Genomic DNA, 22,175 nt, shown 5'->3' with positions numbered 1-22,175 from the left:
TGGCCCATCGAGTCCACTCCGCCATTCACTCATGGCTGATGCGCATTTCAGCTCCACTTGCCAGCGTTCTCCCCGTAGCCCTTAATTCCTCTAGACAACAAGAACCTATCAATCTCGGCCTTGAAGACATTTAGCGTCCCGGCTTCCACTGCACTCCGTGGCAATGAATTCCACAGGCCCACCACTCTCTGGCTGAAGAAATGTCTCCGCATTTCCGTTCTGAAATGACCCCCTCTAATTCTAAGGCTGTGTCCACGGGTCCTAGTCTCCTCGCCTAACAGAAACAATTTTCTAGCATCCACCTTTTCAACGCCATGTATTATTTTGTACGTCTCTATTAGATCTCCCCTTAATCTTCTAAACTCCAACGAATACAATCCCAGTATCCTCAGCCGTTCCTCATATGCTAGACCTGTCATTCCAGGGATCATCCGTGTGAATCTCGACTGGACACGTTCCAGTGCCAGTATGTCCTTCCTGAGGTGTGGGGACCAAAACTGGACACAGTACTCCAAATGGGGCCTAACCAGAGCTTTATAAAGTCTTAGTAGTACATCTCTGCTTTTATATTCCAACCCTCTTGAGATAAGAGACAACATTGCATTCGCTTTCTTAATCACAGACTCAACCTGCATGTTTACCTTTAGAGAATCCTCGACTAGCACTCCCAGATCCCTTTGTGCTTTGGCTTTATTAAGTTTCTCACCATTTAGAAAGTAGTCTGTGCTTTTATTCTTTTTGCCAAAGTGCAAGACCTTGCACTTGCTCACGTTAAATTCCATCAGCCATTTCCTGGACCACTCTCCCAACCTGTCTAGATCCTTCTGTAGCCTCCCCACTTCCTCAGTACTACCTGCCTGTCCACCTAACTTCGTATCTTCGGCAAACTTCGCTAGAATGCCCCCGGTTCCCTCATCCAAATCATTAATAACTCATCATTGACCCCATAGATTAGCAGATACTATGAGCATAACCCTTTATTTCAAGAACAAATAGGTATAATGTTCAACTTTCAGCAATAACAGAAAGCAGGAAATATTAGATTTGCTGCTTATTGTACATTCACCCAACATTTCTTTGAATACAATATCATCATATAAAAGCTACAAAAAACCTCCCATAAGTTGTTTGTCCATTATAGAGCATCAATAGAAGCAAAAATAGAAGCTAAGAAAGACACTGTGTGAGATATATTTAGGAAGCTAGTTGAGGGTTTTAAGTTACGTTCGAGTCCTAATAAAGATTGTATAAGACTTTTATTGCAATAAGCAAGCAAACTAACCAACAACTAATTCAGATAATCAGTCAAAGATGGAATGTTGCTTATTAATAGGTAGCAGGATAGGATACATTCATGTACTGGAACCATTTTCTGTAAACAAGGAATTAATCAAGCCTTGCACCTTTTTTGAAATACTTGGAAGCTTGGATTACTTTTAGTTCCCTACTGCTTTCTTTATTGCAAATTCTTAGTTAATTAGGATAAACATATCAACCAATCATCACTCTTTTCTTCTGGACTGTAAATTGATGTGATCTTTTGAAATTTGGCATTCTTGCATTTGTCCTGATGAGTGCAAGACAAGCTTTGACAACTCTTTTTTCAGCAGTATTGTTTTTCTTACAAACGAATAATTTGAAAGTTAATGTAACTATTAAACAATATCTAGTTTGCATTGTAAGACCCGTCATGATCAAGTCTGGAGCAGTAAATAAGTTTCCTTTTCTTCAAACCCTGGTTTGGTATGATTTTAATTGCTTTGGTACAATTTTAGTTGTTCTACCATTGTGACTATGCTTTCAGTTGCCTAGGCCCTAAACTCTGGAATTCCTTCCCTATACCTTTCCAACTCTCTACCTTAATTTCCTTCTGTTAAACAAATGTGATTATTTTCCCCTTCAATATATGATTGAATATGGACTAAAGTTATGAAGAAGCAAGCCAGACGGCCCTCATTTGGTTAATCAACACTAAGGAGTTATTGGAAACTCACTGAAGCAAAGTATAAAATTTGTTCAAAAGAGGAAAACCCATTCTGAATTCCAACACATATAATCATTCGCATGCAAGCAGACCACACAGGGTATAGGCTGAGGGGAGATGGAATTGAAAAGCAAACTATGTGTACAAGATCAGGGAATTATACATTGCACTGTTGATGTTAGAGCTCTGGTAAGGTATGCGATTGGGCTGTTTCAGTTGTTCTCCTGGATGTGGAGATACAAAATAGATTGCTATATTTTAAATGATCACAGTTCACAGTCAGTTTTCTCTCAGGGCTGATCACATTTTCAGAACCAGACATACCATTTTCAAAGAGAGTGAGAGAGATGTTACATTTGTGAGGTGTTCTTCCATGTTACTAATATTACTATTAATTTGATATTTCTCTTTAGTTTTCTAAATCTCCCTTCATATGAACACTTTCTCTCCCCATTTTGTTTAAAGCCCTATCTCCAGCCATAATTATAGGGTTCATCAGGACACTGATCCCAGCTGATCCCTGTTCTCCAAATATTAGTCCCATTTGAATGGTTTGCTGGACCACTTCAATGCAACTTAAGTGTCAACCACACAATTTTGGACTGGAGTCATGAGTCAATCAGACTGGCAAAAACTCCCATGATCTAAACTAATTTCAACATAGTATGAAATGTTCTTGTCAGTGCTCTAGTAGAATCACTTTGTTGTAATGTGGAGCGTGTCATCATGACTTACAATCTCAAACCTTTAGGAGGTGCACATCAACTCCACTTGGATTGCTCTGTTGGGCCTTTCTCTGATCAAACTTAGGATTCCTTTAGAAGACACGCATGATGAAAATGGGTTTTATACCTGTCTCTGCTCACAAACACTTTCAGACCAGAGAAAGGAAACATTATACTCTAAGATCTGAGACAATATTTGTGTATAATCTCCTGACACTGAGCATGTGGAACTAGAACCTGTTCATGTTGCAGACATACACCCCTGAGCATACACATCTGAGCATGTAGCACAGCCAACCACAACCTGCCAGTCTGCATAGCATTTTTTTTATATTATTAGAATCATAGAGATATACAGCACGGAAACAGACCCTTTGGTCTAACTTGTTCATGTCGACCAGATATCCTAAATGTATCTCGCGTTATTTGCCAGCACTTGGCCCATATACCTGTTAACTCATACACCCATGCAGATGCCTTTTAAATTTTGTAATTGTACCAGCTTCCACCACTTCCTTTGGCAGCTCATTCCATACATGCACCACCCTCTGTGTGAAAAGTTCCCCCGAGGTCCCTTCTAATTCTTTCCCCTCACCCTCAACTTATGCCCTCTAGTTCGTGGACTTCCCCACTCCAGGGAAAACACCTTGTGTATTTACCCTATCCATGCCCCTCTGTAAGGTCACCCCTCAGCCTACAGCACTCCAGGGAAAACAGCCACAGCCTACTCTGCCTTATCTGTCTTTCAGGAATTTATTATGTGTAAGCCAAGGTCTTTCTTTTCTGCATACCTCTCTGCCATTTATTATGAATTTCTTTGCTTTGTTAACCTTTCCCAACATTGAACTACTGACTGATCCAGAGATATTGTCATTCAGAGCTTTATTTTTCCTTATCAGCCAGCTAGCCAAGTTTTGTGCCAGTGGGCTTCCATAATGGAACTGGACCTTGGTTATTGAACAGGTTCTCTGAGGCTCTGCAAGTCTGTCAGCTAAACAGAGATCTGAGTGACTAACAATGTGCTCTATAGAGAGCCCTGAAATGCAGGAGTGACCTCCTCAGGAAATCTTTGCCCTCCCTCCTCCTTGCCTTTCCTTGGCTGCTCCAATCGTCCAGCCACCCCACATCCAACCTCAAACGCTGCCCTCTTACTCCCTCCAGAATTTGACTCTCACCCACAAATTTACTCTGTTGTTGAACATAGTTCTGAAAGAGGCTGAGGTGCAGCTCCTTATTCTTTACCTTCCTGTCTGACAACAGGCCAGGACAATAACCTTACAGCCTTGTAAATTGGAAATGGAAGATAACGATGCATCTGTGCCCAACATCACTCACTCCTTGCCTCCCCTTAAATAAAGATGCCATAATGTTGGCATTACATCTTATGAAAGGTACAGTCTAAATCCAGATTAATATTATCTAGATTATACAATGACAGCCTCAAAGGAGCATTCAACTTATATGCCATTTTTCCCATTGCCCACACCAGCCCTGCTTTAATGACATCTTTAAATAGACTGTCAGATTGTGGTAATTTAACACTAACTTTGCATTGATTTTTAGAGATCGTTAAGATTGCTGAAATTAATTTTGTAATACATCTTGCAGTCAGCAGGGGGAGAAGGTTTCCAAATTTTGTTTCAGGGTTTGATTTAACACGTTAGCAGAGATGACAGAGGGATTTTTGAACTGGGTTTTAACTGTGAACATTGGATTTTCATTTTGTTTACCTCTCAAATATGTGTGTTTCTAAGCTTTACAGTACATAATACTTTTTAATTTTGTGTTTAGTCTTGCAGGTCACCTGATAGAGTGTGGAGCCCAGTCTACAGGTGGAATATTTACTGATTGGCACCGAGTTCCTGACTGGTATTAAACTGATCTTTACGTTTTCCTTCCAAAAAAAAAGACCCTCTTTTTTGGATTTAACTATATGCTTAATGTCTTTATAACCATCATCCAATCCTAGATTAAAAACATATCAACAACTTTTAGACTGTTACCTTGTTGTTTTTAGATTGTATAAATGAACCAATGTAAACTTCATAGAAATTACTTTTTATATGTAATTGTATACTGGAGTATTTTTGGCTTATTTAATAACTTGAAAAGGAATTTATGATATAAATATATTACAAATATGAAGTTTTATATGGTTATTATGTTTTGGAACTGTTTCTTTAATTCAGGGTAAAATGGAGGAATGAGGGGTCATATGATGTTTTCTGACTTCTTTCCAGGAACAAGCTTGGTTCTTAAGGGGGCCGAACTTGTTTTACTGGGGGGAAAGAAATATAAGAGATTCAAACCTACAGACACACATGTCCCTCAAAATATGTGTGGAGATGCCACACATCCACAGTGCCAAAGTATACTCCCCAAAACATAACCCACATGGTTCCTCATGCTCACCTTGGCTAATGTATACTCTCCACAAATACTTCCCATTCCACTCATGTCCTTCATGGAAACGTAGAAAACTGGAGCAGGAGTAGGCCATTCAGTCCTTGAGCCTGCTGCACCATTCAACATAATCATCGTTGATCATGTACCCTGATGATGCGTTAAAAGAAATTCCCCCAAGCACTTCCCATAGTCCTTCTAGCCTGCCTATGATAGGCTATGATCATCAAACAATACTCTTGACCCTTCTTGATCTTGCTAAGGTATACTCTTCCAAACAGCAACGCATGACTCTCTTCTTTCCCATGCCACAGTACGTCCTCCTCCCACTCCACATGGCCCCTTACGTCCCTTCACCACCACACCATGTAAGACACCTGCATGTCAATTCACCCACTTTCCACTGTATAGAAGTATGAACCCTATAGTGACCAAGCGATGTGTAAAATAAAGCTTTTTTAAAAAAATCGTAAGTCTGCACCAAGTTAAAGCCATTAGTTTTTTTGAAGCTCCATTCATTGCTCCCAATACAGTGTCAATCTCCAGACCCTTTAAAGACCTATTATGTTTTTTGGCTGACAGCTGGACAACAATTAGCCTGTAGGATAGCTGTGCTCTGCAACAGAGAAAAGGAAGGAAAGAATTAAAGAGAAAAAACAAGTCCCATGCCTCAAAATGCTGTCTTTGTTATTTATTGTATAAATTAATCCACATTGTGACTGAAGAGACCAGATTTTTGAGGATTTAAATGATTTTGGAAGATTTGTCTAGCTTGCACTAAAGGAGGAAGACTCAGAGTAACTCACCCCATGAAAGTCAGTCATAGGAAAGGGAAGGAGGCTATTGGAAATGGAAAATAGCTTTGGACTGATTCTGGGAAAATTATGTGTCTGCTTAAGGGATGAAATTTAACCATGGTGAAGGAAGTCTGGTCATTTTAAAAGTAGAACAGGGAAACCTTCCTGAAGTTTAAAGTATAAATTGCCTATAAAAATAGCATTTTGTCAATGTTGCTATTAGTTTGATTATAAGTCTCAAAATTTGAAATCTTATGAGATCTTTTCTGTAAGTCACTGGAATTCAAAACTCTTTTTAAAACTTGTAAATCTTCTCAGATTTACTTAACAAATGTGAGACTCCCTAATTTGGTTTTAAATAAGACTTTGCTATTATACATGTAAGAATGTCATTTTTATGACTACCTTTTTAGTTGTGGTTATTTCTGACCACCTTCCATATCTTTTGCTTTCCTGATTTTTAATGTTTGATCTATCCTACATTATATAATGAACTAGAAATTATAAGAGAAATCTAACCATTTGTGATGAACAGTTGTGTTGGTGATGTCAATGCTTATCCTTTCCTGATCCATCCAAAATAACGCAAGAGTTTATTGTCTCTGGTAGTCTCAAAAAACATTTAAAATTGTGAAAACCCAGTAATATTCCAGGCTCTGGAAATTCTAGGTACTTGAAACAGAAATTTTGAGGAATAGAGGGGGTCGACATATGTTAAATATCAGATCCTATGTTGAACTACATAGATCAAGACAATCCCACCCTGGATTCCAGTGCCTGGAAATCCCAAATGCATTGTTCTATTGAGAGATCGGTGTACCCCCTTGAGAACAGGCATAGGCTATTAAAAGTTGCCTTTTCATGGCTGGTCTGACAATCTGCTGCTGAAGTTGTAGCACGAGATTAATAGAATTAAGCTGCTTTCAGGAAAGGAAGTGGCAAGGAAGTTGTTTAATTGCTCACATTGTTACAAAAATACACCTGCATGGCTATCATTTGAGAGCATGAACAGGGCAGTTTTTGATGCCAGATATCGAAGACTTAATGCCTGAGTTCAAACTTGAAGGATGACCATTTCTGAGGCACCAAAAAGTTGCACTGCTTCTGGAGCTTCTGTTTGAAAGGAAAGCCAAAAGGTAACTAAGGAGTTTTATATATCATAATCAGAACAGTAACAAAGCATAAATGTTCAGAATATGAGGGAACAGCGTTGAAACCATCATGCTCATCAGGATCTGGTAATTTTTTAAAAATCTGTTCTAATCTAATATCCTGGTAAGCAGTGTATGGAGTTCCTCTTTGAATTGTACAATTTGTTCAGCCCTTGAATGTTAGTTTTTTACATTTTAGTTTTTTTAATGAGCTTATATTGCTTTCTTAACTTGAATAAAAACTGCCACTCAGTTTAACTCTACATCTCATCCATTGTCTAGGGATAACATTGGTTTTCCAGTGGTTGAGTGTTCCTCTGATGGAAGTTTTGTCCTTTCTAAACCACCTAAAACAGGAGGATTGGTTTCATTTGGTACTGTTGCTGAACAGCTCGTCTATGAAATAGGTGACCCCCGACGTTACCAATTACCTGATGTCATCTGTGATTTCTCCCAGGTCACCCTGACTGAAGTGCCAGGTGTGCAATTTCTATCATCACTTTCATGTTGATATTATTGCAGTCTACGAATATTCATTTAAGATTGTAACTTGTGCATAAAAGACCTCTGTATCACGAAAACGTGGAAAAAGTGCGAATTTCAATTTTTAGCATACATATGTTGAGATGAGTTTTGGCATTTGCAAATTTATTTCCTTTGGACAAAACTCCACAGCACAAAAGCTCCAGTAGCGATTGACTCGAAAGACATGAAAAAGTTCATTTTAATTTTTTTTAATCATCATAACTAAAAAAGCATTCTTGGACCAAAATATATTGCCTTAACTTTCTGTGAATGGTTTAGCTAATATCTACCATGTGATAGTCAATACATTTTTTGGATGCAGACCAAGGGAGAATGTGCAATCTCCACACAGTTGCCTGAGGCAGGAATTGAACCCAGGTCTCTGGCACTGTGAGGCAGCACTGCTAACCACTATGCCACCATGCCACCCACAGACAACATACCATTTCACCAAACTAACAACAAAACTATGTACTTTGGACTAAAGAATGTAGAGTTTTGCACTTACCCTTACCTGGAACTGCGTAATGGCATACACGTAAATAACAGGGAACACTTGAGCCTTATCGTTGTTTTGACATGAGGAACTGGACTATGACATGTCCACTTATCTTGTCACTTCTCTTACGGGATAGAAGCCACTTTTTAGTGGCTGGCTTTGCTTCTGTGAATGTAATTGCAGGAACAGTTTGACCACTAATCATGATGATTGGTGATATTATGTACTAAGGATGAATGGTACAGAAACAGACCATTCAGCCCAACCAACCTATGCCAGTGTGATTTAGTGAGGTTACAAATGGAAAACAAATTTAAAGTTAAATTCAATTGTTTGTATTTGAGTGCTTTTTTGAGAGATTTTACTTTAAATGTCACTACTTTTGTTGGAATAATTCTGCCAAACAGTTTAGAAACTTTCCTCTGTTAAGTTTTTTTTAAGAAAAAGTGCCAAAGTACAGTACAGTACCATTGTCCAGAAGGTACAGTGAGGTTGATAGGTTGCCACCACTGAAAAGTAGTCCCTTTGGAAAACGACTGCCACTTGATCTATTTACCAGACTCTAGCAAACGGGTTTTGCTTGCCAGGACTTTTGAAAATGTACAACATGGCTTTTGGTCTAGATTTGTGCTCCAAGTGCCCATGAATGGATGGAAATTCTAGCTCAAAATTCTTTTCCCACTTACCTAATTTTCTTTGTTTCTTTGGGAGTTGTTGATTCCTTCTCAGTGGAAGCTTAATTTGAGCAAATTTGAAATATTATCTATATATTATTAAGAATCTTCTGAATGTGAGCACTTAACAGCCCACCTTCCTGTTGTGACCATTTTCATAGAGCTTTATATATCAACATTTAATTTATAATTGGAGTTATGTAAACATAATGAGAATTTCCAATGTAAACACTTCTCTGTCAATGTGTAGATGCAGGGCTCCCAGCAGGAGATTCTCTCAGCTCTCAACTTTTTGACCTCTTCACTTTTAACCCCTGTTCCTTCACTGATAGCTCAGTTGCTAACTGTTCCTCCAGTAGTATCCTAACTCAATGAGGTATCTTTCTGCTGCCACACTCTGGATCTCTCGACCCCACCCAACTGCCGACCCCTACTCAAACCCCAATCCCAACTTCAGCACTTTTCATGATCCTTCCCAGCTCTCCTACCCACATGCTATCTCCGCGAACAATGTCCTGAGAGCTCTAAGATCAACAAAAATATTAACATTGATAGTGAGTGAATTGAATCATCATCCCATTTCCTGTGGTTAACAAGCCCCTAACTATGAGGGGCCTGTAATTATTTTAGATGCAGCCAGCTGTTGGGGATAATTAAACTAACAAACGGTACGATAAGAGCTGCACGTTCCACTTTTCACCCAACCAGGTGAAGTTTATTTTGGGATCTGAACTACAACTGAACCCTCCGCTTCTTAATGAATGAGTTCATAGCATTTAAACTCTCGCTGAACTTGTACATGAACATTTTTTATTTACATGCTGTCAAAATAACAAAGTGGGAAAAATGCAGAAGTTTTGTTTTAAAAATTGGTACTCCGATAGTGAAACAGAATGTGCTCTTATTTGGGAAACGGTTGCTGTTTACTGTGAGCTATCACCAATGTAAACGTTTGTTTAAGCAGTACTGTAAGCATTTAATATGCATTTAACACAATTCTGTTCTCTGAAATCAGTGCAAAACTTGATATTTTTCTCACTGTAAACATCCACTTAAAATCATAGAGATGTACAGCATGGAAACAGACCCTTCGGTCCAACTCGTCCATGCCGACCAGATATCCCTACCTAATGTAGTCCCACTTGCCAGCACTCGGCTCATATCCCTCTAAACCCTTCCTGTTCATATATCCATCCAGATGTCTTTTAAATGTTGCAATTGTACCAGCCTCCATCACTTCATCCGGCAGCTCATTCCATACACTCACCACCCTCTGTGTGAAAAAATTGCCCTTAGGTCTCTTTTATATATTTCCTGTCTCACCCTAAACCTGTGTCCTCTAATTCTAGACTCCGCCACCCCAGGGAAAAGACTTTGTCTAGTTATTCAATCCATACCCCTCATGATTTTATAAACATCTATAAGGTCACCCCTCAGCCTCTGACGTTCCAGAGAAAACAGCCCCAGCCTATTCACCCTCTCTCTACAACCCTGGCAACGTCCTTGTAAGTCTTTTCTGAACCCTTTCAAGTTTCACAACATCCTTCTGATAGTTAAAAATCACCAGGTTATAGACCAACAGGTTTAATTGGAAGCACACTAGCACACCAGGTTATAGACCAACAGGTTTAATTGGAAGCACACTAGCTTTCGGAGCGACGTTCCTTCATCAGGTACTTCTGATAGGAATGAGACCAGAATTGCATGCAATATTCCAAAAGTGGCCCAACCAATATCCTGTGCAGCCGTAACATGACCTCCTGACTCCTGTACTCAATACTCTGACCAATAAAAGAAAGCATACCAAATGTATGCTTTCCAAATGTCCTATCTACCTGTGACTCTACTTTTTAAGAGCTATGAACCTGCACTCCAAGGTCTCTTTGTTCAGCAACCCTCCCTAAGACCGTACTCCCTAAATCCTGCTAAGATTTGCTTTCCCAAAATGCAGCATCTCGCATTTATCAAACTTAAACTCCATCCGCCACTCCTCGGATCTTTGCCCATCTGATCAAAATCCCGTTGTAATCTGAGATAACCTTCTTCGCTGTCCACTACACCTCCAATTTTGGCGTCATCTGCAAACTTACCTCTTATGCTCTCATCCAAATCATTTGTATAAGTGATGAAAAATAGTGGACATAGCAAAATTCTGATACTTTAAGACAGTGGTAGATCACTTGTCTTTGCATCTCCATGGTAAGATCTAAGAAGGGAAAATAATTCTGTATAACTTTCATATAATGAAAAAGTACTTTCAGGTGCCAATATGACTCCAAAGTTTGGCCCTTGTCTGATTCAAGGGAATTGTAAAAGTAAACATTGTGAAATTCTACCAGTGGAAATTTTTGCCCAGATTGACCTGACATTATTTGAATATGTCTTCAGTGGTGATTCAAACTATGCTTAAAAGTACCTATGGCTTTTTGGGTTGGTTGGTACATGATAAAGCTAGCCAGAGCTAGAGGAGCAAGAACAAGGCATTTAGTTCTTCTGTTCTGTGAGGCAAAAGTCACTGATCTGTGATCTAACTCCATAAGTCAACCTTAGCTCATTTCCCTTAATATCTTGAAATAACAAAAATTAATTGATCTAATGTGAATTGCTTTTTGAGGAAGTAAGTTCCGAACTTGTACCCCATCTCATGTTTAAAACTGTTCCTTAATTTCCTTCTTGAAAGGTTTGACTTTTTAAACAATGCCCTCTCAAGCTAGACTCTTCAACATGCACCCAACCAAATGGAACTGAGAAAGTCTTATTGATGAAATGTTACGTCACAGGGTAATTTAAACCAGCAACATAGAAGAGATTCACCCCACGCTGTAATCTGTGAAAATTTGAGAGGCAAAAAACAGTCCCAAAGTCGCTATTTACAGGACAAAAAAAATTTAAGAACTTTATTCTTTAAGTCTAATAGAGAATATTAACTCACAACAATTGACAACTCCTTTCTCTGAACTTATCTTTTACCTTCCCCTCTACAATACTGGTCTGACAAAAACCCTCGATTAAGATTTACAAAAAATTCAAATTTCAAAATCAGCCAGCTTTCGAATCTTCTCTTTGTGTCTTCCTCTGTATATTTTCTCTCCAGGTCGGTGTTGTTTTTTTTTTGCAAACTCCTTCCCCACACAGGTATCTCTGAGAGAGTTCTTACTAGCAGCCTACATCTGTTGGTCTTTTGGCAGTTCGCTTTCCCGCTCTGGGTAACTGTTCAAAATGTCTGTTATTTATACCCTAAAACATCCGATCCTTGCATTGATTTTAATATTGTCAAAATACTAAGTTCAACTTGATTGCAGTTTGTATCTTGGGGCATAATTTAAACCAATTGACCGAATTGGAATTTGTTTTTGTCTTATAACAACACAGGTATGGCTAGCTGTTCGATCAAATGTTCTATTTTAAATTTTCCAGTACTCTGTGTGCTTCTCTAAGTCCTTGCTAGCTTTTCAACTCTCTTAAAGGTACAGTACCCCTTACACCTTCATAACAGAAATAAGCCTTACAGTTGTATTCTGAACACACTTAAAATATACAAATGAGAAAACAGATGTCTGCATATTGTGCTTGTTCCCAAGCAATATAAACAAAATATTTAAGCTGTGTCTTCAGTTGCTGATTTCAGACCAAGAAGGACAATATGATTATAACTTTAGGTACAGTAATGTTTCTTAGTTTCAAAATTAAATTGTGATTTTTTTTCTGCTAATGTAAATTTATTACTTGGCCTCATGATTTAAAGGAAATTTGGCATTTATTAAAAACTTTCATACTGATCATGTGAGGAATTTTTTTTTCATTTATGAGTATCTTGTAAAACTTTGCTAAGTTCTATAGTACTTCTTCAGATGTGTAAACGTATGATAAAACATATTTTTATTTATATGACAAAGCCATTTCACATTGTTTTCCTGTGACGGTGTACCAAAACTAAAACAAACTGCTTTTACTGTTATTTGCAGATGTAGAAGGTGGAGCAGTACAGGTTCGGGGAGCAAGGGGATTGCCTCCATCTGACAATTACAAGGTGCTGTGCAAGTATTTAGCAAAATATATGGCAGTTACAAGCATGATATAAGTCTATAAAACAAGTATAGGGAGGTAATGGCCAACTGGTATTAGAGCTAGACTGTTAATACAGAGACTTGGGCAATGTTCTGGGGGCAAGAATTCCATCCCACCATGGCAGATAGTGGGATTTGAATAAATGAAAAATCTGTAATTAAGGGTCTAATGAAGCCATTGTAGATTGTCAGAAAAGAGCATCTGGTTCACTAATGCCCTTAGTGGAGAGAAAGGGGTTTTCCTTACATGATCTGGTCTACATGTGACTGCAGACCCACAGCAGTGTGGTTGCATCTTGACTATCGTTTTGGTAATTTCACAATGGCCAAAAAATACTGGCTTAACCAGCGATGCCCATATCCTGTGAATGATTTTAAAAAAGAATAAGTCAGGGAATTTAAAAAAAAATCATTATATCAGGATTGATTATGACCTGTGTGAGAATGATCTATGTGTTTTGTGAAAAATAATGATGATGCATTTTGTGGAAAATGATAATGTTTGCAGAATGATGAAACATATAGAAGGCAATCAGGCACAATGGTTACATGTAAAATGCTGTGCTCAGAACAAACTGCACTATGCAATGACTTACGATTTTGGATAAATGTGACAACCAGTTTGTACACAGCAAGCCCCCACCAGTGGCATTAAGACTAATATCCAATTTATCTATTGTGGTGCTGATTGAGTAAGGGATATTGGTCAGCCCACAATGATAAAGCTATGTTCTTCAAGTGGTAAGCGATGACCTATGTACTGAATTGTGTTTTTAAAAAAATATAAAATATAATTTTTCTGATTGATCTCTTATTTTTAGTGATGGCCCTATATTTTTGCACTTTCTTTTTAACAGACTCAAATACGAGTAGATGTTATTTTTCCTGGTTTTGCTTTCTGAAAACCTTGTGTAACTTGTAATAATTCGCTTACGTTTTGATGATCATTGCTCTCTTGTAAAGAGTCTGATTTTCCTTTCTCTCTTTTCATGAAAATGCCTCCTATCCCTGGTGTTATCTTAATGAGTTTCTTCCACATTTATCCATAGCCAGGTCATGCCAATTTCTGTGCACTTGCATCTTGTATTATGTCCCATTGCTTTCCTTCCTCTTGATCATTCCTCACTCTACGATAGTTTGAATTTAAATGATTACAGCATGCTGCAGTGACTTTTTTTTTTATTAACAACTGACATCAGAATTTGTTCTTTATATCTTTTTTTTAATTACTTGTTATTTAGGTTTGTGCTACATATTTGGATGGGTACCGAGCCACAGCTGTCTGCCCAGTTGGAGGATCTCGAGCTGTAGAAAAGGGAAGAAGAACAGCAGAAAGTATTTTGAAGAGGTACGTTAAAAAAATAAAATCAGAGAAATCCCTATAGTGTGGAAGCAGGCAGTTTGGCCCAATGAGCCCACACCGCCTGAGGTGCATTTGTTTTAATGCAAGAAGTATACTCGGTAAGGCAGACAAACTTAGGGCTTGGATTAGTACCTGGGAGTATGATGTTATTGCTATTACTGAGACTTGGTTGAGTGATGGGCGTAATTGGCAACTAAATATCCCAGGATATTGATGCTTCAGGTGGGATAGAAAGGGAGGTAAAAGGGGTGGACGAGTTGCGTTGCTGGTCAAAGAAGATATCATACCTGTACTGAAGGAGGGCACTGTGGAAGATATGAGCAGTGAGGCAACATGGGCAGAGCTCAGAAATAGGAAAGATATGATAACAATGTTGGGACTGCAGTACAGGCCTCCCAATAGCAAGCATGAGATAGAGGTATAAATACATGGAGAGATCAGAGAACGATGTAGGAGCAACAGGGTGGTGGTGATAGGAGATTTTAATTTTTCTAACATTAACTAGGATTCACCTAGTGTTAGATGTCAGCATGGAGCAGAATTTGTAAGGTACATCCAGAAAGATTTTCTAGAGCAATATGTAAGTAGTGCAAATTGGGAAGGGGTCATACTGGATCTAGTGTTGGGCAATGAACCCAGCCAGATTATTGAGCTTTCAGTAGGGGATTACTTTGGGAATAGTGATCACTGTTCCATAACTTTTAGAATACTCATGGACAAAGACAAAAGTGGTCCTAAAGGCAGAGTGTTAAATTGGGGGAAGGCCAACTATACCAAAATTCGTCAGAAGCTGGGCAATATAGATTGGGAGCAACTGTTTGAAGGGAAATCCACATTTGATATATGGGAGGCTTTTAAATAGCGTTCAGGAGAAGTACGTTCCTGTAAAAACGAGGAATAAAAATGGCGAGATTAGGCAACCATGAATGACAGGTGAAATTGTGAGACTAGGTAAGAGGAAAAAGGATGCATATATAAGGTCTAGGTGACTGAAGACAGACAGAGCTTTGGAAGAATATCAGGAATGTAGGACCAATCTGAAATGAGGAAATAAGAGGGCTAAAAAGGGTCATAAGTTATCCTTAGCAAGCAGGGTTAAGGATGCGAGAGAGGAAATAGCTGGGGCATTAACAGTCATCTCTGCTGCATCCTTGAACATGGGGGAGATCCCAGACAACTGGAGAATTGCTAATGTCCCCTTGTTTAAGAAGGGTAACAAGGATAATCCAGGTAATCACAGACCTGTGAGCCTGATGTCAGTGGTAGGTAAGCTACTGGAAGAGATCCTGAGGGATAGGATATATACCATATGGAAGAAAATGGGCTTATCAGTAATAGGTAGCATGTTTTTGTGCAGGAAGGGTCATGTCTTACAAACCTAATAGAATTCTTTGAAGAGGTAACAAAGTTGATTGATGAGGGAAGGGATGTAGATGTCATATACATGGACTTTAGTAAGGTTCCCCGTGGTAGGCTGATGAGGAAGGTAAAGTCGCATGGGGTTCAGGGTGTTCTCATTAGATGGATAGAGAAATGGCTGGGCAACAGGAGACAGAGTAGTAGTGGAAGGGAGCTTCTCAAAATGGAGACCTGTGACCAGTGGTGACCCACAGGGATCAGTGTTGGGACCATTTTGTTTGTGATATACATAAATGATTTGGAGGAAGGTGTAGGTTGCCTCATTGCAGATGACACTAATTTGGGGTAGTAGCAGATAGTGAAGGGGACTGTCAGAGAATACAGCAGAAGAAAGATAGATTGGAGAGTTGAGCAGAGAAATGGCAGGTGGCGTTCAATCCAGACAAATGCGAGGTGATGAATTTTGGAAGATGCAATTCAAGAGCAAAATATACAATAAATGGAAAAGTCTTGGTGAAAATTGATGTACAGAGAGATCTGCGTGTTCAGGTCCGTTGTTCCCTGAAGGTGGCAATGCAGGTCAGTACAGTGGTCAAGGCATACAGAATGCTTTCCTTCATTGGACAGAGTATTGAGTGCAAGAGTTGACAAGTCATGTTACAGTTGTATAAAACTTTAGTTCAGCCACATTTGGAATACTGCGTACAGTTCTGGTTGCCATATTACCAAAAGGATGTGGATGTTTGGAAGGGTGCAGAGGAGGTTCATCAGGATGTTGCCTAGTATAGAGGGTGCTAGTTATGAGGGGATATTAAGTAGATTAGAATTATTTTCATTGGAAAGGTGGAGGTTTGGGGGGGGACCTGATTGAGGCCTACAAAATCATGAGAGGTGTAGACAGGGTGGATAGCAAGAAACCTTTTCCCAAAGTGGAGGACTCAATTACTGCGGGTCACAAGTTCAGAGTGAGAGGTGAAAGGTTTAGGGGAGATATGTGGAAAGTTCTTCACACAGGGTCGTGGGTGCCTGAAATGTGTTACCAGTGGAGGTGATAGGGGCAGGAAGGATACCATCATTTAAGATATATCCAGAATGAATGGGCAGGGAGCAGAGGGATACAGATCCTTAGAAAATAGGATACAGGTTTAGGTAGAGGATCTGGATCAGCTCAGGCTTCGAGGGTTGAAGGGCTTATTCCTGAGCTGTAAGGTTCTTTGTTCTTGCCCCTCTGAGGAACATCCCATCCAGACCCTTTCCCTCTACAATTTCCCTGTAACCCTGCATTTCCCATGGCTAATTCACCTAACCTACATATCCCTGGGCACTATGTGCAGTTTAGCATGGCCAATCCACCTAACCTAAACATTTTTGGACAGTGGGAGGAAACCAGATCACCCAGAGGAAACCGACACAGACACAGGCAGAACGTACAAACTCCACACAGATAGTCACCCAAGGCTGGAATCAAACCCAGGTCCCTGGCTCTGTGAGGTAGCAGTGCTAAACAGTGAGCCAGTATGCTGTAGGAAATTATTTAACACATACAAACATGCAATGTCAAGTGCAGAGAAGAGCTACTTAGCATCTTGTGTCTGCGCTAGAGTGAAGATGATATTTTGAAAGTAATGAATGGAAATGTGTTCTTTTGGAAAAATAAATTTTCTACATTGTAGATATTTTTCAAAACTTTTTTCTTATCATCTTCACTGCAGAAATTAGCTATTGTGCTCCAAATATGTTTTGTAATCTACACTGGTATTGGTCTTTGCACTGTAAGATTAACAGAAGAGCTGAATTCCAAAGGTGAGGTGAGAGTAACAGCCCTTGAAATTAAGGCCGCATTTGACCGATTGTGGCATCAAGGACCCCTAGAAAAATTGGAATCAATGTAAATCTGAGTGAAACTCTCTACTAGTTAGAGTCAAAACAGTCACAGAGGAAGATAGTTTTGTTGTTGGAGGACTGTCATCTCAGCTCCAAGACACCCCTACTGCATTCCTCAGGATCGTGTTCTGAGCCACACCATCCTCAGTTGCTATTTATCAATAAGCAACCCTCCATAGCAACGTCAGAAGTAGGGTTATTCAGTATTTTTGCTCTTAACAAAATAAAGCAGTCCATTTCCAAATGCATCAAGACCTGGACAGTATGTAGGTTTGGGCTGATAAATGGCAAATAATACCCATGCCCAAATGTGCGAAGCAGTTACTTCATTTTGCAAGAGAGAAGGACTTTCATGGACTTGCAATCACTGAATTCATGAGTAACAATAATCTGAGGTTATTATTGACTAGAAACTGAACTGACTAGCCATATAAACGATGTGGCTGCAAGTGAGTAATTGATCACCAAAGCATGTCCAGCATCCACAACAGAAGTTGAAAATGTGATAGAACACTCCCCACTTGCCTGGATGCATACAACGCTAACAGTATCCAAAAAGCGTGAAACCACCCTGAGCCAAGTAGCTCACTTGATTGACAAACATTCATCTACAAACATTCACTCTCTCCACCACCAATGCTGAGTCACAGCATTTATATCATCTACAAGATGCACTACAGAAATTCATGAAGACTCCTTAGACGGCACCTTCCAAATCCATGATATTTCCATTTAGAAGGACAAGTGCAGCAAATGCATAGGAACACCACCACCTGCAAGTTTCCCTCCAAGCCCCTCGTCATCCTAATGTATATCACTGTTCTTTCACTGTCGCTTGGTCAAAATCCTGGAACTCTATCCCTAACGGAATTGTGGTTATACCTAGACTATATGATGTGGAGGTGTCAGTTTTGGATTGGGGTGGACAAAGTCAGAAGTCACATGTCACCAGGTTATAGTCCAAAAGATTTATTTGAAATCGCAAGCTTTTGGAGTGCAGGGGTCCAAGAATGCACTTCATCACCATCTTTTCAAGGGTAATTAGGGAAGGCTGATAAATTCTAGTTCAGCCAGAAATAAATAAAAGTCTTACGACAACAAATTAAATTGGTGCCTCCAGTTTCTTCAAATGAGCTTCGTTATTGAACTTCTTTTATTTTAGTCTGAATACTTCCTCCATTAAACTGCAATAGTGTTTCTAAGTAATGTGACAGAGCTAATGTGACAGAGCAGCATATTGAAGTAAGATTGATCTGTGCACAGATAGATTGTAAGTATTTAACCTGTATTTCCGTTCTGAATGGGCAGGGGTGATGGGACAGCTTTTCTGAAACACAGTATTTCATGAGCAGATCACTACAAAGTGTGAATCAAGAGGAAAGACAGTCACATTCAACACTGTTGTGCATCTGGCTGCAGGGAATGATAGGAATCAGTTGGTTTGTGATGTTGGGTGACACCAACAGCGCTGCTTCATTTCCTGTACTGATGAGATCACTATGAAGGTCCCACCTTCTCAACCTCGTCGCTGGCCTGATGTGTGGTGATCCTCAGGTTAAACTCACCAACAACCAACTCTCTCTCTAATGAGAGAGCAGCCGATGGTCTTTACCTTAGCTTTACAGCAAATAGCATTGTTGGCAGACTGCAGTTTTTTCTTTTGCATCTGATCAATGCTGGCTTTAGTGGAATGATCCGTGGTTTCTCTTTCCTGTGAAGGGAGGACTTTTAACAAGTATTTGTGACCTGTGGCTGTCACTGGCAAGGCCAGTGTTTATTGTTCGTCCCTAAAAGTCATTGAGATTGCAGTGGTGATTGTGGTTATGTGATTATGAATGAACAATTGCCATCCATGTGATGTAGGTATGCCCACAGTTCTGTTATGAAAAGAGTTCCAGAATTTTGAATCAACAAAAAAGAATGGCTTGGGAACCAGAGCAGTAGGTTAGCAAGTGAAATGACTCAGGAGGAGTTATAGGCTAAGGCCAGTAAGGCTAACAGGAAGACCAGGCAGGAAGAGGTGACTGAACGCGGTGGCACTGGCAGTCTGACATGCATTCACTTGAATGCAGGCAGTGTGACCAGTCAGGCAGATGAGCCTCAAATTTGAATTACTAATAGGTGCCTTCGACAGTGAAGAAGATTACATCAGAGTATAGTGGGATCTTGATCAGATGGCCCAATGGGCCAAGGAGTGGCAGATGGAGTTTAATTTAGACATCTGCATTTTGGAAAGGCAAATCAGCGCAGGACTTACACACTTAATTTTAAGGTCCTTGGAAGTGATGCTGAACAAAGAAACCTTGGAGTGCAGGTTCATAGTTCCTTGGAAGAGGAGTACAGGTAGATAGGATAGTGAAGAAGGAGTTTAGTATGCTTTCCTTTATTGGTCATTGCATGGAATATAGGAGTTGAGAGATAATGTTGCAGCTGTACAAGACATTGGTTAGGCCACTTCTGGAATATTGGGTACAATTCTGATCTGCCTCCTATCGGAAGGATGTTGTTAAACTTGAAAGGGTGCCGAAAAGATTTACAAAGATATTGCCAGGGTTGGAGGGTTTGAGCCTGAATAGGTTGGAGCTGTTTTCCCTGGAGCATCAGAGGCTGAGGGATGCCTTGATAGAGGTTGAAAAAATCATTAGGGGTGTGGATAGGTCATTCCCTGGGGTAGGGAAGTTCAGAACTAGGTTTAGAGTGAGGGGAGAAAAATTTACAAGAGACCTAAGGGACAACTGTTTCGTGCAAAGAATGGTATGTGTGTGGAATGAGCTGCCAGAGGAAGTGGTGGAGGCTGATACAATTACAACATTTAAAAGGCATCTGGATGGGTTTATGAATAGGAAGGGTTTAGAGGTTTATGGACCAAGTGCTGGCAAATGGGAATAGATTAGGTTAGGATATCTGGTCAGCGTGGACAGGTTGGACCAAAGGATCAATTTCTGTGCTGTACATCTCTATGACTCTATATACCTGTCAGGTTGTAGCTACTGCAGAAACTTAGTGGAGAAAGGGCCAACACTAACAGGTTAATGTTCTGGGATTTAAATGTGTTCACGTGTCAAAGAGGTTGGTGGGGAGGGTGTTGTGTTAGTGATAAGAACGAATATCACGGCTTCTCTGAGAGAAGTCATCTTGGAGGGCTCATCCAATGAGACTGTATGGGTACAATCACTCTGGGATTGTACCACAGTTCTCCCAACAGCCAACAGGAGATAGAGGAACAAATAGGCGGACAGATTATGGAAAAATGTAAAAATAATAAGGTCGTTATGGTGGGTGATTTTAACTTTCCCTTAGTGCCAGGAGCTTGAGTGGGGAGGAATTTGTTAGGTGTGTCCAGAGAAAAGCTAAATCAAATTTAATCCTGACAAATGTGAGGTGATGTCTTTGGAGGATTTCATGTAGGAGGGAAGTATACAGTAAATGGCAGAAGCATTAGTATACAGAGGGATTGGATGTACAGGTCCACAGTTGCCTGAAAATGGCAATATAAATGGATAAGGTGGTCAAAAAAAGCATATGACATGCTTGCCTTCCTCAGTTGGGTCTGAAAATGTGTTGCTGGAAAAGCGCAGCAGGTCAGGCTCATGCTCGAAACGTCGATTCTCCTGCTCCTTGGATGCTGCCTGACCTGCTGCGCTTTTCCAACAACACCTTTTCAGCTCTGATCTCCAGCATCTGCAGTCCTCACTTTTTCCTCAGTTGGGGCATACTGTATAAAAGCTGGCAAGTCATGTGGAGCTGTCTAGAACTTTAGTTGGACCACATTTAGAATATTGTGTATTGTTCTGTTCACCATCCTACCAGAAGGATGTGGAGACTTTGGAGATGGTACCGAAAAGGTTTACCATGATGTTGACTGGTTTGGAGGGTATTTGCTATGAAGAGTGTTGGTTTGTTTTCATTTGAATGTTTTGAGGCTGAGGGGCAACCTCATAGAAAGTTTAGAAAATTATGAGTAGCCTGGATAGTTGGATTATTTATCTCATGGTAAAACCCGCCCTCCTCCTCTAACCTAATAATAAGATCCATTGTGGTAAGTAGGTAAGTGCTGAATTTTGCTTGTTGCATTCTTTAGACCCAGTTTTGTTTTAAAATAAAATTTAGCTTTAGAAGGATGGCAGTGAAGGCAGTGCAATGTTCCTCCTGCAACATGTATGAGGTGAGGGATGCCATGGACGTCCCTGCTGATTACACTTGCAGGAAGTGCACCCATCTCCAGCTCCTCCAAGACCGTGTTAGGGAACTGGAGCTGGAGTTGGATGAACTTCGGATCATTCGGGAGGCAGAGGGGGTCATAGATCGGAGCTATAGGGAAGTAGTAACTCCAAAGATGGCAGATAGATGGGTGACAGTGAGGGGGACTGGGAGGAAGCAGCCAGTGCAGGGACCCCCTGCGGTCGTTCCCCTCAAGAACAAGTATACCGTTTTGGATACTTGTGGGGGGACGACTTACCAGGGGTAAGTGACGGGGCTCAGGCCTCTGGCACAGAGCCTGTCCCCGCTACTCAGAAGGGAAAGGTGGAGAAGAGCAGAGCAATAATAATTGGGGACTCGATAGTTCGGGGCACAGATAGGCGGTTTTGTGGGAACGAGAGAGACTCACGTTTGGTATGTTGCCTCCCAGGTGCAAGGGTACGTGATGTCTCTGATCGTGTTTTCCGGGTCCTTAAGGGGGAGGGGGAGCAGCCTGAAGTCGTGGTCCATATTGGCACCAATGACATAGGTAGGAGGAGTGCTG

The 22,175-nt window shown here is 40.2% G+C and overlaps 1 protein-coding gene across 3 annotated transcripts in view; it reads left to right on the top strand.

Moving 5' to 3' along the window:
* The window catches only part of lratb.1 (lecithin retinol acyltransferase b, tandem duplicate 1), a 164,642-nt gene that overhangs the window by 44,032 nt on the left and 98,435 nt on the right, over positions 1–22,175 (top strand). For all 3 annotated transcript variants that reach the window (XM_072580874.1, XM_072580952.1, XM_072581028.1), the window contains exons 8-11: positions 4,501–4,578; positions 7,343–7,539; positions 12,724–12,788; positions 14,067–14,173. In XM_072580874.1, coding sequence (XP_072436975.1) covers positions 4,501–4,578; positions 7,343–7,539; positions 12,724–12,788; positions 14,067–14,173 — 447 coding nt within the window. The remainder of the gene's footprint in view (positions 1–4,500; positions 4,579–7,342; positions 7,540–12,723; positions 12,789–14,066; positions 14,174–22,175) is intronic.

The sequence above is a fragment of the Chiloscyllium punctatum genome, chromosome 1 (genome assembly GCF_047496795.1).
Source record: "Chiloscyllium punctatum isolate Juve2018m chromosome 1, sChiPun1.3, whole genome shotgun sequence".
Lineage (NCBI taxonomy): Eukaryota > Metazoa > Chordata > Chondrichthyes > Orectolobiformes > Hemiscylliidae > Chiloscyllium > Chiloscyllium punctatum.
The sequence above is the reverse complement of the archived record's forward strand: the minus strand, read 5'-3'. Positions and strand labels throughout refer to the sequence as shown.